The sequence below is a fragment of the Arachis hypogaea genome, chromosome 12 (genome assembly GCF_003086295.3).
Source record: "Arachis hypogaea cultivar Tifrunner chromosome 12, arahy.Tifrunner.gnm2.J5K5, whole genome shotgun sequence".
Lineage (NCBI taxonomy): Eukaryota > Viridiplantae > Streptophyta > Magnoliopsida > Fabales > Fabaceae > Arachis > Arachis hypogaea.
This window is the reverse complement of record NC_092047.1, coordinates 107,426,744-107,442,668: the sequence shown is the minus strand read 5'-3', so window position 1 is coordinate 107,442,668 and position 15,925 is coordinate 107,426,744. Positions and strand designations below refer to the sequence as shown.

General features: G+C 35.5%; 1 protein-coding gene and 1 long non-coding RNA gene across 2 annotated transcripts; one reads left to right on the top strand and one right to left on the bottom strand.

The window, feature by feature from the left end:
- The first annotated feature begins 7,606 nt into the window (after window positions 1–7,606).
- On the top strand, window positions 7,607–9,946 carry LOC140177112 (uncharacterized). Its single transcript, XR_011868861.1, has 4 exons — window positions 7,607–7,783; window positions 7,875–7,929; window positions 8,018–8,146; window positions 9,575–9,946. It is a non-coding gene; the product is annotated as an uncharacterized lncRNA (long non-coding RNA).
- Window positions 9,947–12,206: 2,260 nt separating this feature from the next.
- Window positions 12,207–12,776, bottom strand: LOC112729384 (kiwellin-1). The gene has a single exon (XM_029290443.2). The coding sequence runs from the start codon at window positions 12,774–12,776 to the stop codon at window positions 12,207–12,209; it is 570 nt and encodes a 189-aa protein (XP_029146276.1).
- Between the last annotated feature and the right edge of the window lie 3,149 nt (window positions 12,777–15,925).

Genomic DNA, 15,925 nt, shown 5'->3' with positions numbered 1-15,925 from the left:
CAAATCAAAAATTACAATCATAGAAAGAGAATAACACACAAGTGTCAATGCATATGGTTTACATAATTAATGCATAAGTATGTACCCAATTTCCAAGATTTTCAATACAAATACAAAACACACTTTTATCAACTAATGTTTCCAAATTTCTCCACACTTAGATATTACACACTCTCACTAGCCTAAACTAATTAAAGATCCAAATTAAGGACATTTATTATTTTTCACTTAAGGCTAGTAATGTGCTGAAATTAAGAACAAAAAGGGAATTAATAAGGCTCAAAGTTGGTTAACAAAGGTAGATAAAATGGTAAGGCTATATGGATAAGTGAGCTACAATGAAATAACGGCCTCAATCACATAACTGCATCCATACACTAAATAATGGACATAAAGAATCAAACAAATAAAAAAGTACAATCATAGAAAGAGAATAACACACAAGTGTCAATGCATATGGTTTACATAATTAATGCATAAGTATGTACCCATTTCCAAGATTTTTAATACAAATACAAAACACACTTTTATCAACTAATATTTTCAAATTTCTCCACACTTAGATATTACACACTCTCACTAGCCTAAAATAATTAAAGATCCAAATTAAGGACATTTATTATTTTTCACTTAAGGCTAGTAACGTGCTGAAATTAAGAACAAAAAGGGAATTAATAAGGCTCAAAGTTGGTTAACAAAGGTAGATGAAATGGTAAGGCTATATGGGTAAGTGAGCTACAATGAAATAATGGTCTCAATCACATAACTGCATTCATACACTAAATAATGGAAATAAAGAATCAAACAAATCAAAAATTACAATCATAGAAAGAGAATAACACACAAGAATAAAAATAGTAGTTGTAAACCCCGGTTAAATTAGTAAATAATTAGTCAATAAATTAGTTTTTAATAAGGAGGATTAGAAATATGAATATTATATTAAATTAGGATAGAGCTCGTCGAAACGAGAATTTTGACACCAATTTCGAAAAAATCGGTCCAAAATTAGACCGAACGGACCGAACCGGTTGAACTGGGCCCAACCGGCCCAGCATTTAATGAATCCAAGCCTCTCTTCTTCCCCATTCAGCAGAGGCAGCGTGAAACACATTTAGGGGAAGAGAGAAACGAAGAACGTTTCCAACCCTTACGGTAAATTCAATTTGCCGTAACTCCTCCGTCCGAGCTCCGATCGCCGCACCGTTTGTGACCACGCGTCCACCGCGTTGAGCTCTACATTTCTACCGGAACAATTTCATAGGTAAATCATTCTTTTATTCTCAGCCTCTTCTTCCCCAATTTTTGGGAAATTAAGTGGAGGTATTAAATTTCTTTACTCTTTGATGTTTTAGGATCCAATTAGCTTGAGAAAAACATTCACTCTTGCTTATGTGAAGCTTGGGTAAGGTGAGAAAATCATAATTCCATTTTAATTTCATTTAATTTGAGCTTTGAGTATTAAATTGGGTATATATGTGTTATAAATGTGTATTAGGTTGTAAATAAATAATTGGAGCTTGAAATTGTGAATACTGGAACTTGGAGGAAGCGGATTAGTTGAGTTTTGAGGGGCTGTCTTGGTTTTGAATAAATAGCTTTGGTCGTTACGTGGAAATCGGCTAAGGTATGGTTTAGGTTTCTTGCATTTAATATATAATGTTCTGTGAAAACTTAGGCTAGATGGCCATAGGATAAGTTGAAATGCAGGTGTATGTTTAATGTTTAGAAATTTGTTGATGAATATATTTGGTTGAAGTTTATTGGATAATTAGTTATTAATCTTGGATGGTGAATGTTATTGTTGATGAACATGGTTGGTTTAGTGCTAATGATTTGGTGAATTATTGATTTGAGATATTATGTGTTAGAAGCCTAGGGTTAGTGAACTATGATCCTTAGTTGAATTTTGGTTGTTGGATTTGAATATTGTATGAATATAATTGAAAATCTGAAGTAGATTTATTGTGGTGACTGTTATGATGATGAGGAAGGGTATGTTGAATTGAAAAGAAAGCAGGTTTGGACCCGAAAAGGGTGGCAAAGTCCGAGTTTTAGAGGAGATGCTGCCGAAATTTTATAAAAAATTAGAGATTTTGTTTAGATGATTATTTAAAAGAGATTTAGATTTTAAATGTTATATGGTTTGATTTTGAGTTATTAAGAAAGTGAGTATGTTTTAAGTTTGAAGTTTGATTCTTAGAAAAGAATGAATTATGTTTTGAATTGAAACTATTGATGGACGGAATGGGAGGTGTGATAATGAAGGATAAGGATTGAATATGTTTAATGTATGATGATGAATGAGATGCAATTGAGAATGATGTGGATGTTGAGGAATTATAATTGAATTATTTATATGGCTTATGAATTTGAATAATCTGAGATACGAGATTCCCTGGATTAAGTGCCGTGGCTTGCCACCACGTGTACCAGGTTGAAAACTCGATACTCTGTTGACTCTACGACGTAAGTGTGACCGGGCACTATATAAATTCCCGGGAATGTTACCCCCATTGAGCAATATTGATTATTTGAGAAAAATCTATGCATAGACTCTTGGGGATGCACGTCGGGGGACAGTCTAAGGACAATTCAGACTTGTCGGGTTGGCTGGATAACCGACAGATGAGCCTCATCAGTCATAGGACAGGCATGCATCATATGCATATTACTTGAATTACTTGCTTGTGCTCTAATTGGGTGTGCCTATCTGTATTTGCCATGCTAAATGTGTATTTGTTACCTGCAGTAGTTGTAACTTTCTTGTGTTTGCCTTTATCTGTTTATTTGTCTGTGAAAATGCATGATGGAATTGGAGGTATGGAAGAATGGCAGTATAGGACTTAGATTTAAGGTTAAGTTAAGTTAGGATTAAATATTTTTAGGAAACCACCTTTTATGGCTTCTGTTTAATACTTTAAGCTCTACAATCTGAGTGTCGGCGTTCTAGGATTGCCTCTGGCAATCCCAGGACCTTATATATTATGTGTGTGGCACCTTTACCATACTGAGAACCTCCGGTTCTCATTCCATACTATGTTGTTATTTTTCATATGCAGGTCGGGAGCCATCTCATTAGGCGTCTGGACTCTTAAAGCGGAGGGGTTACTGGATAGTGTTGTTGTATAGTTTTGTTGTACAGTGATGTATATATATGTACTTAGCTTTCTCTCCTTATAACTTGTCCTTTTTGATCCTCTTAGAGGTTTATGGAGAGGCAGGATTGTGTGTATGTACTTTTGGGTTTTGGATATGTATGTATATATGTGTAAATATTCTCCGGCCAGTCTTGACTTCGCAGGCTGAGTTAGGAGCTTGTTATTTTGTATCTTTGGCACTCTATTCCTACTTCTGTTATCTTATGTTTGACAGTTACGGTTTTCTTAGCATGCAAGTTAACTCGTTCCTTGAGCGTTGCGCTTTTATCTCGCGATTTTTATTTCCCCTATCCTTCAAGGCTCCTAGTATATTATAACTCTTCTGCTATTATATGTACTTATTTTATTTTAGAGGTCGTAATACCACATCACCTCTGTTTTACGACTTAAGCGTAAAGCTTTGTGTGGTAGGGTGTTACATTAATGGTATCAGAGCAGTTCGTTCCTATAGAGCCTGAAAGACGGACTGATTGTGCTTCTGTGCATTCTCTGTATATGTGTTTATGTGCTATTAGGATATCTGATTGATATATATGGCATAAATGTTTGTGAGCATGCATTTGGAACTTAAAGCATTAGACCTGTGATATTAAGACTGATCAACTTAATATCACTTGTTTAGTGTGTATAAGGACCAGATGTCGACTCGCAGATGCGGTCGCGGGCGAGGTAGAGGTAGGATAGGCATCGTTACTCCTAGCCCGGTAGGGAATGATCCAGTAGACTTTATGGCTACTCTGGGAAATATGGTTGTAGCTATGCAGGCAATAGCCGAGGCACTGGATAATAAGATAAATCAGGGTAATTACGGGAATAATAATGATGAGGATGGTCCTATGACACTTGCTATATTTCTGAAAGTTCACCCTCCGACTTTCAGGAGAACTTCAAATCCCACTAACACAGATAATTGGATTCAAGCTATGGAACGGTTGTTGCAGGCCCAACAGGTTCCTGAGGAGCAATGGGTTGAATTTGGAACTTATCAACTGCAAGGTGAGGCTCAGTATTGGTGACAGGGGACACGATGTATCCTGCAGGCAGGTGACGCTGTGATAGTCGGGAGATTGGTTATTTAAGAACCATGTTTTGCTTGATTGTTCTGAGAAGTCAGTACAGTTTATGCTGGAAGGGTCAGAAGCACCTGTTGTGGTGAATAATTACTATTTAGACTCTATGATAGTAAACTGTTCTGGAACCGAATGTCAGGGTATTATGTTATTAACTACGGGAGTATCAGGTGATGATCAGAGTTTAGAGCAGATTCCGGTTGTATGTGAATTTTCAGATGTGTTTCCGGATGATATTAATGAATTTCCACCTAACCGAGAGGTTGAATTTGCAATTGAGTTGGTACCTGGATCCGGTCCAATTTCAATTACTCCTTATAGGATGTCGCCTTTAGAAATGGCTGAACTGAAGGCTCAGCTGGAAGATCTGTTGGGTAAGCATTTTATCCAAGTGTTTCTCCGTGGAGAGCGCCAGTGTTACTGGTAAAGAAGAAGGATGGGAGTATGCGGCTGTGTGTCGATTATCGGCAATTGAATAAGATCACTGTGAAGAATAAATATCCGTTGCTTAGAATTGATGATCTAATAGATCAGCTACAGGGTGCCGGTGTGTTTTCTAAGATTGACCTGCAATCTGGGTATCATCAAATAAGGATTAGAGACGAGGATATTCTGAAAACTGCTTTCAGGACGCGTTATGGTCATTATGAGTATACAGTGATGTCTTTTGGGTTAACTAATGCCCCGGCAGTATTTATGGATTATATGAACAGGATTTTCCGACCGTATCTGGACAAGTTTGTTATTGTTTTCATTGATGACATTCTTGTTTATTCTAAGACTGAAGAGGAGCATGCTGATCACTTGCGAACTGTGCTGCAAATTCTGAGAGACAGGAAGTTATATGCTAAGCTATCTAAATATGAGTTCTGGAAGAGTGAAGTGAAGTTTCTCGGCCATGTGGTGAGTAAGCAGGGGATAGCTGTGGATCCTGCTAAGGTGGAAGCAGTGATGAATTGGGAGCGACCAACTTCAGCGACAGAGATCAGGAGTTTCTAAGGTTTGGCAGGGTATTATCGCAGATTCATTAAGGGATTTTCACAGCTCGCCTTACCTTTAACTAAGTTGACTAGGAAGGATACACCTTTTATCTGGACTCCGGAATGTGAAGAGAGTTTCCAGGCATTGAAGCACAGGTTGACTACTGCACCTGTATTGGTATTACCTGAACCAAGTGAACCGTTTGAAGTGTATTGTGATGCATCTCTGAAAGGGTTAGGGTGTGTTCTGATGCAGCACCAGAATGTTGTAGCATACGCCTCACGGCAGTTAAGGCCGCATGAGATGAACTACCCGACACATGATTTAGAACTTGCTGCTGTTGTGTTTACTTTAAAGATTTGGAGGCACTATCTCTATGGTGTTAAGTTTCATGTTTTCTCAGACCATAAGAGTTTGAAGTATCTTTTTGAGCAGAAAGAATTGAATATGCGTCAGAGGAGATGGATGGAACTTCTGAAAGATTATGATTTTGAATTGAATTATCATCCAGGAAAAGCGAATGTTGTAGCGGACGCTTTGAGTCGGAAGTCTTTATATGCAGCTTGGATGATGCTACGGGAGGAAGAGTTACTGAAGGCATTCCAAGGTTTGAATTTGGGAGTTAGAGAAGAATCTGGAATCCTGTGTTTGAGTCAGTTGCAAATTTCTAGTGATTTTAAATCAGAACTTCTGAAGGCTCATCAAGATAGTGAAGCGTTACGTAAGGTATTACCAGCAGTTGAACAGGGAAAACAGTGGAGAATATCAGAAGGTCATGATGGTTTATGGAGGTTCAAGAACCGGATTATTGTGCCTGATGTTGGAGACCTACGACAACGTATCTTGAAGGAAGCTCACAAGAGCGGGTTTTCAATTCACCCAGGGAGCACTAAAATGTATCAGGATCTGAAAGCGATGTTCTGGTGGTCAGGTATGAAGAATGATGTGGCATTGCATGTATCTAAATGTTTAACGTGTCAGAAGGTTAAGATTGAGCATCAGAGACCATCAGGGACCCTTCAGCCTTTAGAGATTCCACAATGGAAATGGGAGAGTATCGCAATGGATTTTGTGATAGGGTTGCCTAGAACCCGATCAGGTTATGACGCTATTTGGGTGGTTGTAGATCGACTAACAAAATCAGCTCACTTTCTTCCTATCCGAATAAGTTGCACAATGGAGGAATTGGCTCGAATGTATATCAAAGAGATTGTCAGGTTACATGGTGTGCCCTCTACTATTATATCTGATAGAGATCCCCGTTTTACATCAAGGTTCTGGGGAGCTTTTCAGCGTGCATTTGGGACTCAGTTGAGCTTGAGTACTGCGTATAACCCTCAGACAGATGGTCAGTCAGAAATAACTATTCAGACCTTGGAGGATATGCTAAAGGCTTGTGTTTTGGACCAGCCGGTAAGCTGGGACCGGTATATGCCATTAGTAGAGTTTGCTTATAATAATAGCTATCATGCGAGCATCGGAATGGCTCCATATGAGGCTCTGTATGGCAGGAAATGTCAGTCTCCGTTGTGTTGGTATGAAACTGGAGAAAAGAGTTTATTAGGGCCTGAGATGATAGCTGAAACGACTGAGCAGATAAAGAAGATTCGTAATCGAATGCTTATAGCCCAGAGCCGCAAGAAAAGTTATGCTGATCAGAGGCGAAAGCCTTTGGAATTTGAGGAAGGAGAACATGTTTTTCTGAAAGTAACACCAACCACTGGAGTGGGAAGAGCTTTTAAGACTAAGCAACTGAATCCCCGTTATATTGGACCGTTTGAGATTTTGAAGAGAATTAGACCAGTGGCTTATAGAATTGCCTTACCGCCATACCTTTCGAATTTGCACGATGTATTTCATGTATCACAGCTTCGGAAGTATACTCCTGATGCAAGTCATGTTCTAGAACCAGAACCAATCCAAGTGAGAGAAGATCTAACACTTCCAGTAATTCCAGTGAGAATTGATGATACTAATATTAAATGATTACGCGGAAAGGAAGTATCATTGGTAAAAGTAGCTTGGAGTCGAGCTGGTATCGAGGAACATACTTGGGAACTCGAATCAGATATGCGAAAGAACTACCCACATCTCTTTTCAGGTAATTAGATTTGAATTTTGAGGGCAAAATTCTTTATTAGGTGGGTAGAATGTAAACCCCGGTTAAATTAGTAAATAATTAGTCAATAAATTAGTTTTTAATAAGGAGGATTAGAAATGTGAATATTATATTAAATTGGATAGAGCTCGTCGAAACGAGAATTTTGACACCAATTTCAAAAAAATCGGTCCAAAATTAGACCGAACGGGCCGAACCAGTTGAACCGGGCCCAAACCGGGCCCGTGGGCCCAACCGGCCCAGCATTTAATGAATCCAAGCCTCTCTTCTTCCCCATTCAGCAGAGGCAGCGTGAAACACATTTAGGGGAAGAGAGAAACGAAGAACGTTTCCAACCCTTACGGTAAATTCAATTTGCCGTAACTCCTCCGTCCGAGCTCCGATCGCCGCACCGTTTGTGACCACGCGTCCACCACGTTGAGCTCTACATTTCTACCGGAACAATTTCATAGGTAAATCATTCTTTTATTCTCAGCCTCTTCTTCCCCAATTTTTGGGAAATTAAGTGGAGGTATTAAATTTCTTTACTCTTTGATGTTTTAGGATCCAATTAGCTTGAGAAAAATGTTCACTCTTGCTTATGTGAAGCTTGGGTAAGGTGAGAAAATCATAATTCCATTTTAATTTCATTTAATTTGAGCTTTGAGTATTAAATTGGGTATATATGTGTTATAAATGTGTATTAGGTTGTAAATAAATAATTGGAGCTTGAAATTGTGAATACTGGAACTTGGAGGAAGCGGATTAGTTGAGTTTTGAGGGGCTGTCTTGGTTTTGAATAAATAGCTTTGGTCGTTACGTGGAAATCGGCTAAGGTATGGTTTAGGTTTCTTGCATTTAATATATAATGTTCTGTGAAAACTTAGGCTAGACGGCCATAGGATAAGTTGGAATGCAGGTGTATGTTTAATGTTTAGTAATTTGTTGATGAATATATTTGGTTGAAGTTTATTGGATAATTAGTTATTAATCTTGGATGGTGAATGTTATTGTTGATGAACATGGTTGGTTTAGTGCTAATGATTTGGTGAATTATTGATTTGAGATATTATGTGTTAGAAGCCTAGGGTTAGTGAACTATGATCCTTAGTTGAATTTTGGTTGTTGGATTTGAATATTGTATGAATATAATTGTTAATCTAAAGTAGATTTATTGTGGTGACTGTTATGATGATGAGGAAGGGTATGTTGAATTGAAAAGAAAGCAGGTTTGGACCCGAAAAGGGTGGCAAAGTCCGAGTTTTAGAGGAGATGCTGCCGAAATTTTATAAAAAAATAGAGATTTTGTTTAGATGATTATTTAAAAGAGATTAGATTTTAAATGTTATATGGTTTGATTTTGAGTTATTAAGAAAGTGAGTATGTTTTAAGTTTGAAGTTTGATTCTTAGAAAAGAATGAATTATGTTTTGAATTGAAACTATTGATGGACGGAATGGGAGGTGTGATAATGAAGGATAAGGATTGAATATGTTTAATGTATGATGATGAATGAGATGCAATTGAGAATGATGTGGATGTTGAGAAATTATAATTGAATTATTTATATGGCTTATGAATTTGAATAATCTGAGATACGAGATTCCCTGGATTAAGTGCCGTGGCTTGCCACCACGTGTACCAGGTTGAAAACTCGATACTCTGTTGACTCTACGACGTAAGTGTGACCGGGCACTATATAAATTCCCGGGAATGTTACCCCCATTGAGCAATATTGATTATTTGAGAAAAATCTATGCATAGACTCTTGGGGATGCACGTCGGGGGACAGTCTAAGGACAATTCAAACTTGTCGGGTTGGCTGGATAACCGACAGATGAGCCTCATCAGCCATAGGACAGGCATGCATCATATGCATATTACTTGAATTACTTGCTTGTGCTCTAATTGGGTGTGCCTATCTGTATTTGCCATGCTAAATGTGTATTTGTTACCTGCAGTAGTTGTAACTTTCTTGTGTTTGCCTTTATCTGTTTATTTGTCTGTGAAAATGCATGATGGAATTGGAGGTATGGAGGAATGGCAGTATAGGACTTAGATTTAAGGTTAAGTTAAGTTAGGATTAAATATTTTTAGGAAACCACCTTTTATGGCTTCTGTTTAATACTTTAAGCTCTACAATCTGAGTGTCGGCGTTCTAGGATTGCCTCTGGCATTCCCAGGACCTTATATATTATGTGTGTGGCACCTTTACCATACTGAGAACCTCCGGTTCTCATTCCATACTATGTTGTTGTTTTTCAGATGCAGGTCGGGAGCCATCTCGTTAGGCGTCTGGACTCTTAAAGCGGAGGGGTTACTGGATAGTGTTGTTGTATAGTTTTGTTGTACAGTGATGTATATATATGTACTTAGCTTTCTCTCCTTATAACTTGTCCTTTTTGATCCTCTTAGAGGTTTATGGAGAGGCAGGATTGTGTGTATGTACTTTTGGGTTTTGGATATGTATGTATATATGTGTAAATATTCTCCGGCCAGTCTTGACTTCGCATGCTGAGTTAGGAGCTTGTTATTTTGTATCTTTGGCACTCTATTCCTACTTCTGTTATCTTATGTTTGACAGTTACGGTTTTCTTAGCATGCAAGTTAACTCGTTCCTTGAGCGTTGCGCTTTTATCTCGCGATTTTTATTTCCCCTATCCTTCAAGGCTCCTAGTATATTATAACTCTTCTACTATTATATGTACTTATTTTATTTTAGAGGTCGTAATACCACATCACCTCTGTTTTACGACTTAAGCGTAAAGTTTTGTGTGGTAGGGTGTTACAGTAGTTAATATGATGCAGTCACACATTAAGGCTCAAAACTCACAAGGTTGTGTGTTCTAACTCTAAAACTCTAAAACTATGTTCCACAATTATTGTTCAAGCAAGTTGAATGAAAAGTTTTCAACTCAAATCAATTGAGATGCTCTATAGATAAATTTCTTGAAAAATTTTATTATTTTGACTAAGCTTATTATATATATGTATATATGAAAAAAAATGCAATAAACTAAGAAAAATGCAATTAAAGCTCTAAAATATATACAAACCAAGAAAAATGCAACTAAGAATTCTAAAAGACATAGTAAAAATAGAAAAAATAAAATGTGAAAGTGTTTACGATTAGAACTTTTCACCCAAAAAATGCCTATTCGGTCGAACGACTTCCCCTCACTTAAAATTTTGCACGGTCTTCCGTGCACTTACTACGACTTGCTCAAGCTCTCGGAAAAGAGAAACCAGGAAGAGTACATGGCGTGGATTTTGGACCGACTCCTAGTTAACTCTTCAGTTTGAATTCGCATCTGCCGGGTACCGGAGTTCAAATAGAGGATACCCAAAAGAAGCTGCTTGAAGTACAAGCAGAGTTGAAAGTCGAGAAGTTGAAAGGAAGGCGGTGGAGGATGAAGTTGCAGTAGAGAAGAAAGAGAGGCAGGCAACGGAGGGTGCTCTGAGATATCTATTTCAATGGCAGGGTGAGGAGCTGCCATTAAACATCGCTGCAGGGATGAATTTTATGGAAGGACAAAACGAAAAATAGATATTAAGACTGAAGTTCTTTTGGTTTAAAGCAAACATTTTTTTAAATTTGACTATGCAACTCTTAACAAGAGATTTACTTTATTGATATTTTTATAAATATATTAATTTATTTCGCAGTTGAACTTTTTTGTTTTTTCCGCCAATTTAGATTTTGAGATGAAAAATAATGAGATTTGTAATATTTAAAAGAATTCTAAAAAGCGCCAAAAAATATATGTATGATATTTAAAAAAAAAAACCAGCAATTTTTAAAACAAAACAATTTTTTTGCAACACTTTGTACTGAAATTAGCAACAGTTTTAAAATCGTCAAAAAAAAGTTTACAAACTTTCAAAAATTGGAAAAAGTCCTAAAATTACGACGGTTTGCACACCAGGAAACATGTGTCAATCCTGACAAATGCATATCAAGGCGGGTTTGACCCGCCACCAAATTATCTACCACAAAATCAACTGCCGGTGCCACAAACTAGAATAGTTTATTATCTACTGGAATTAGATTCTGTGGTGGTTTAAAACCGTCATTAATTGCAAAAAAAACCGCCACTATCTTTTGTGTTTGTTGTTGTCTGTAAAAAAATAATTAAAAAAGTGAAAAATATAAAAAAAATAATAAAAACTAATAAAATATAAAATAACATTAAATTAAAATGATGAAAAATACTTATTCCACTTTATACTAACCTGTTTGTCAGCAGTGAGCTAGACCTCTAATTATTATGATTACATTGGGACTTTATTATGTTTGTGTGTTAAAAGCTTATTATGATGAGAAGGGGTAGTCTCTATTTTGTTTGTGCACAAATCCGTTCAATTTTCAGCCGAAAGTTTACAGTGAAAAAAAATTGAGTGAGTATTGAGAGTAGGAATAAAACATGGTTTAATTAAATTAAGAATAGAAAAGTTTAACCAATTGAACTGATTTTATTTTATAATTAAGACTACTAATTTTTTATAAAATATTTGGGATGGCCCGTTTTCAAAGAGAAGATCTGCCAGTGTATTCTATATATAGTATAATATAAAGTGACTATATAATATATATCCCTATTAATAGGTTAATACTCTAGCAATTTCAAACTTTGATTATTTATTAATACAATATAGTTCTAGTTAAAATATAATTGACGGCAACATATATATACAAGTTTATATCTACCCAATATCATACTATAAAATGTATAAATTATGCATAAAGGCAATTACAAGATTACAAGAATGAACATATTTACATACACACATATAATACGTCACACACAGAAAAAAGGTAGACTAATGGACATATATATCCACATATAACATAGTACTATATGATTATATATATTAATATATAAAATTAAGCATTGGATTATTCAGACCATGTAATTTCAAGTCCACCCCAATTATCCTTAGGGACACCTAAGGCTTCCCACACAGCCTTTGATGCATCAACAATGTTGTTAGGGCAAGGTGGTTGGTAATCATGGTCAGCATCACAACCCATGGTTGAGTCACACTCATCGACCACCATTGCCTCAACACTTCTTCCATTCCCATGAATGGTGATCTTCTTGTGACACCTACTCTTGTGGTTGAACCATCCGGTCGAGAGTGCGACAACCGGCGTGTCATCTGAATGATACTGGTTGTCGCACTCTGAAGGGCCACCACCGTCTCCGTCCTTCTCGAAACTATTAAGGGTGAGATATGCCTTCGTGTGAGTAGTCACCTGTGGCGAACATTCATATGTTGTGTACATCTTTCCTTGTTTACAACAATCCGAATCGTTTTCTTGGTTGCATTGCCCTGGAGGGGGCTTTTTCCCTTCAATTCTGCCACTAGGGCGACATTGTTGTGCCCTAGAAGAATACAAGTAGTTTGTTATGAGAAGAAAACATAGTAGTAAGAATGATGCCTTTGAACCAAAGTTATTCTTCATTTTGTCTATGAATTATTTGTGTTTATTATACTTTTGATGGATATGGAGAATTGTGAAGCTATACATATATATAGAGATAAACATTTCTTCAATAATCCTCATCAACTAAAACATTTGGCTTTGAGCATTGAAGGATAGAACAAGGGTCAATGCTTGATATTATACACCTAAGAACTATATAGGATAGTTTTTTGGTGAAAGAACATTATGTTTTGCACCGACGTAATAGGACGAAGTGAATATAGGATCGAGTTAGAGTTTTAAATCGATAGATAATTTAATATGTAACGGAATATTTATTAATATCTTAACTATTATTCACATTACTGTGACCATATATTAGCAGATGTGCGATACACAATTTAAAACAATGGATATATATATAGTAGTTGGAGTTTATTTATTACTTTATTTATCTCATTTTTTCCCTCTAACATTTGGTTACTATGCTAAGAAAAAAAAAGTACTCAAGGACAAAAAGATGTTTAAAGAAAGAGTTCGGTGTTGGTGTCTCAAAATTGAGACATAGACATAAATATACATAAAGATATAAACATAAAAGAATAATTTAATATTAGATTTATTTGGTTGCAAAGACATTAACTAAAAAATACAAAAGTTAGTGTCCATATTCATTCTTTGGTATCTCAATTTTTTTTAGAAAGACTAAATAAATGTTTATTGTGTCCATTTGTGTATACGTGTCTTTGAAAATTTATATCTCAGTAATTAAACAATAAACATGTGTTATTGTGTCCATGTCTCTAATAAACATAGACATGAAACAATTATTGCCTTAGAAACTCGCTTTTATTGTCTCACAATCTCTGGCTTTTTTTTTTTTTATCTCATAACTTAAACCAAGTAGGAGACAAATTATTGGTTCACTTCTGATTTTGAATTACGGCAAGCTAAGTTTATGTCAATTTTGTTTCATTTCCAATTCCGTTGATGATAAGTTTATGCATGACACATTTTGAATACTATATTAGCTTGTAAGTTTAAGTGTTGAATACAAACTTGTTCTTCTTATTAATATATTATATTTAAGGATAGATGGCTCTAAGCAACAATAACGTTATTACTATGATGATATGATCACATTATTATTAGTGACTATGAAAATCAAATCGTAATATTAACTATGTAAGTTTTTGGTAATGTTGGTTTATTTTGCAAAAGGTGTGTTTTATGGAACCTTGAGTAACATTCTTGTCCAAGGCAGCTGATCAATTTAAAAATGACCAAACATGTGATTATGTACATTATTGCAGTTCAGACATTCCAACAGAGAAAGGCTCAAAGCCCATTTGATGTTATCATCACATGCCTGTGACACGGGGAGGCCCAATAAGAGTCTAAGAGATACTCTAGCCGATTGAGGCTCAAATAATCTTAACTATTATTTGTCCAAATAAAAAAATTACTATTCGGTTCACATAAATTGGGTCTTATTTCGAAGTGATTGACATGTATCCGATTCGACTTAGAAAGCATGTTAGAGGCTTCTCACTAGCCAGATCAACTATGGGGCATCTCTCTACTCAACCACTTGCCTTTTATATTTTGGAAGGGACTGAAACAAAGAGATACAGATTAAAAATTAAAGATAGAGAGAGACTAAGATTAAATTAAATATTTATATTGTGTTTAGTATAAAATATACCGGATTTAGTTACGTTTAAGTATCATGTTTGGTTTAAGATAAATATGAAAATTGGGAGGTAAATTTAGAATTTAAAATATTAAATAAGAGTATTTTTAAAAAAATGTTATTAAAATTTTAGTTTCTAATTCTATAAATTTTAGTTTTTTCTGTTTTCACTTTCTGAAAAGACTGAAAGGACTAAAATTTTATGTCTCTAAACTAAAATTTTAGTTTTTGACCACTAAACATAATACTAAGTCTCAATTCTTAAGTTCCATTTTCTAAAAACAAACATTGCTTGTTTGGAATGCTAGGAATTAGAATTCACTCGAGAGTTGAATTCTGGTTCTTGCTTTAGAACAACTAAAAATGAATGATTTGAATTTCTTTGAGAATTTCAATTCTCATTTTTCCTTCATTTATAAATCAGACAAAAAAGGGCCTGATTTCCAAATTAACTCTCACACTCTTTAAACTTAAATTCTATTCCATTAATATATTATAGTTATTTCAAATCATGAAATTGAATTTCAAATAGAAATGAATTCTTTTTTTAAAAGAAATAGAATTCTTTTCTCATGTTAAATGGTTTCAAACAAACTGTACCTAAATGCCTCCAAGTGAGGATTACTACCAAGTTACACATATTCTACTCCTACATCTCTTGATTTTAGCATTAGAGCTCCTTGTACGTACCCCAACCGCTGGTTCGTGCATTACCAAGGAGTCACAATATTTTTTATTTACCTTACCAGTCCAGGGTAACAACTCGAACAAGTGCCTTGTCCAACTTGTTAAAATCCCTATATTCGTCAAACTCTATTTTTCTATTATTTTTTATTTTGTAAAACAGTAAATACAAAGAGAATTATAGTGCTGTAGCATCCATAAGAAAACATAACTAGAAGGCCAGTATTCAAATATATGACATCAATTATATGGCTAATAAAACTCTTTTGGTAATACAGTCTTGCATTATAAGATAAACCACTTTTAACTGCCACATTCGATAAGCTAAAGTTCAAACTCAAAGTGATTTTAAAACCACTCATTAGTTTGAAGGGGGTGTAAATGCATGGTAAGGACAAAAGTTAGCTAGAATTAGTTGTAGGTTAGTTAGAGTTAGTTAATGGATGTATGGAAAAATCTGTTATGCAGTTAGTTAGTTAGTTACTTTCTATTGCTCCTTCAAAAACCTGGCCGCGGAACTGCTCCCCTTCGTCGCCGCCGTGAGTTCCCCAGATCCGCCACCATACAATTAACTCACACGACACCACACAACAATATGCTTCACACTCTACAACTCTTGATTTCTATTATCAATAATTAGCTATTTGAGTTGGTAGTTTCCTATAGCATACTACTATATGTTTTATTTTTATGGAATGTCTAATGATAAGTTTGCTTGCTTGCTAGCTAGCTATACAATGGTTCAATAATTAACTTACAAGCCATAAACAATATAACTAATTACAACTGCAATGTAACTAACTTATCAAGT

Excerpts from the sequence above, each read along its gene's own strand:
- LOC112729384 (XM_029290443.2), bottom strand. The coding sequence starts at position 12,776 with ATGAAGAATAACTTTGGTTCAAAGGCATCATTCTTACTACTATGTTTT.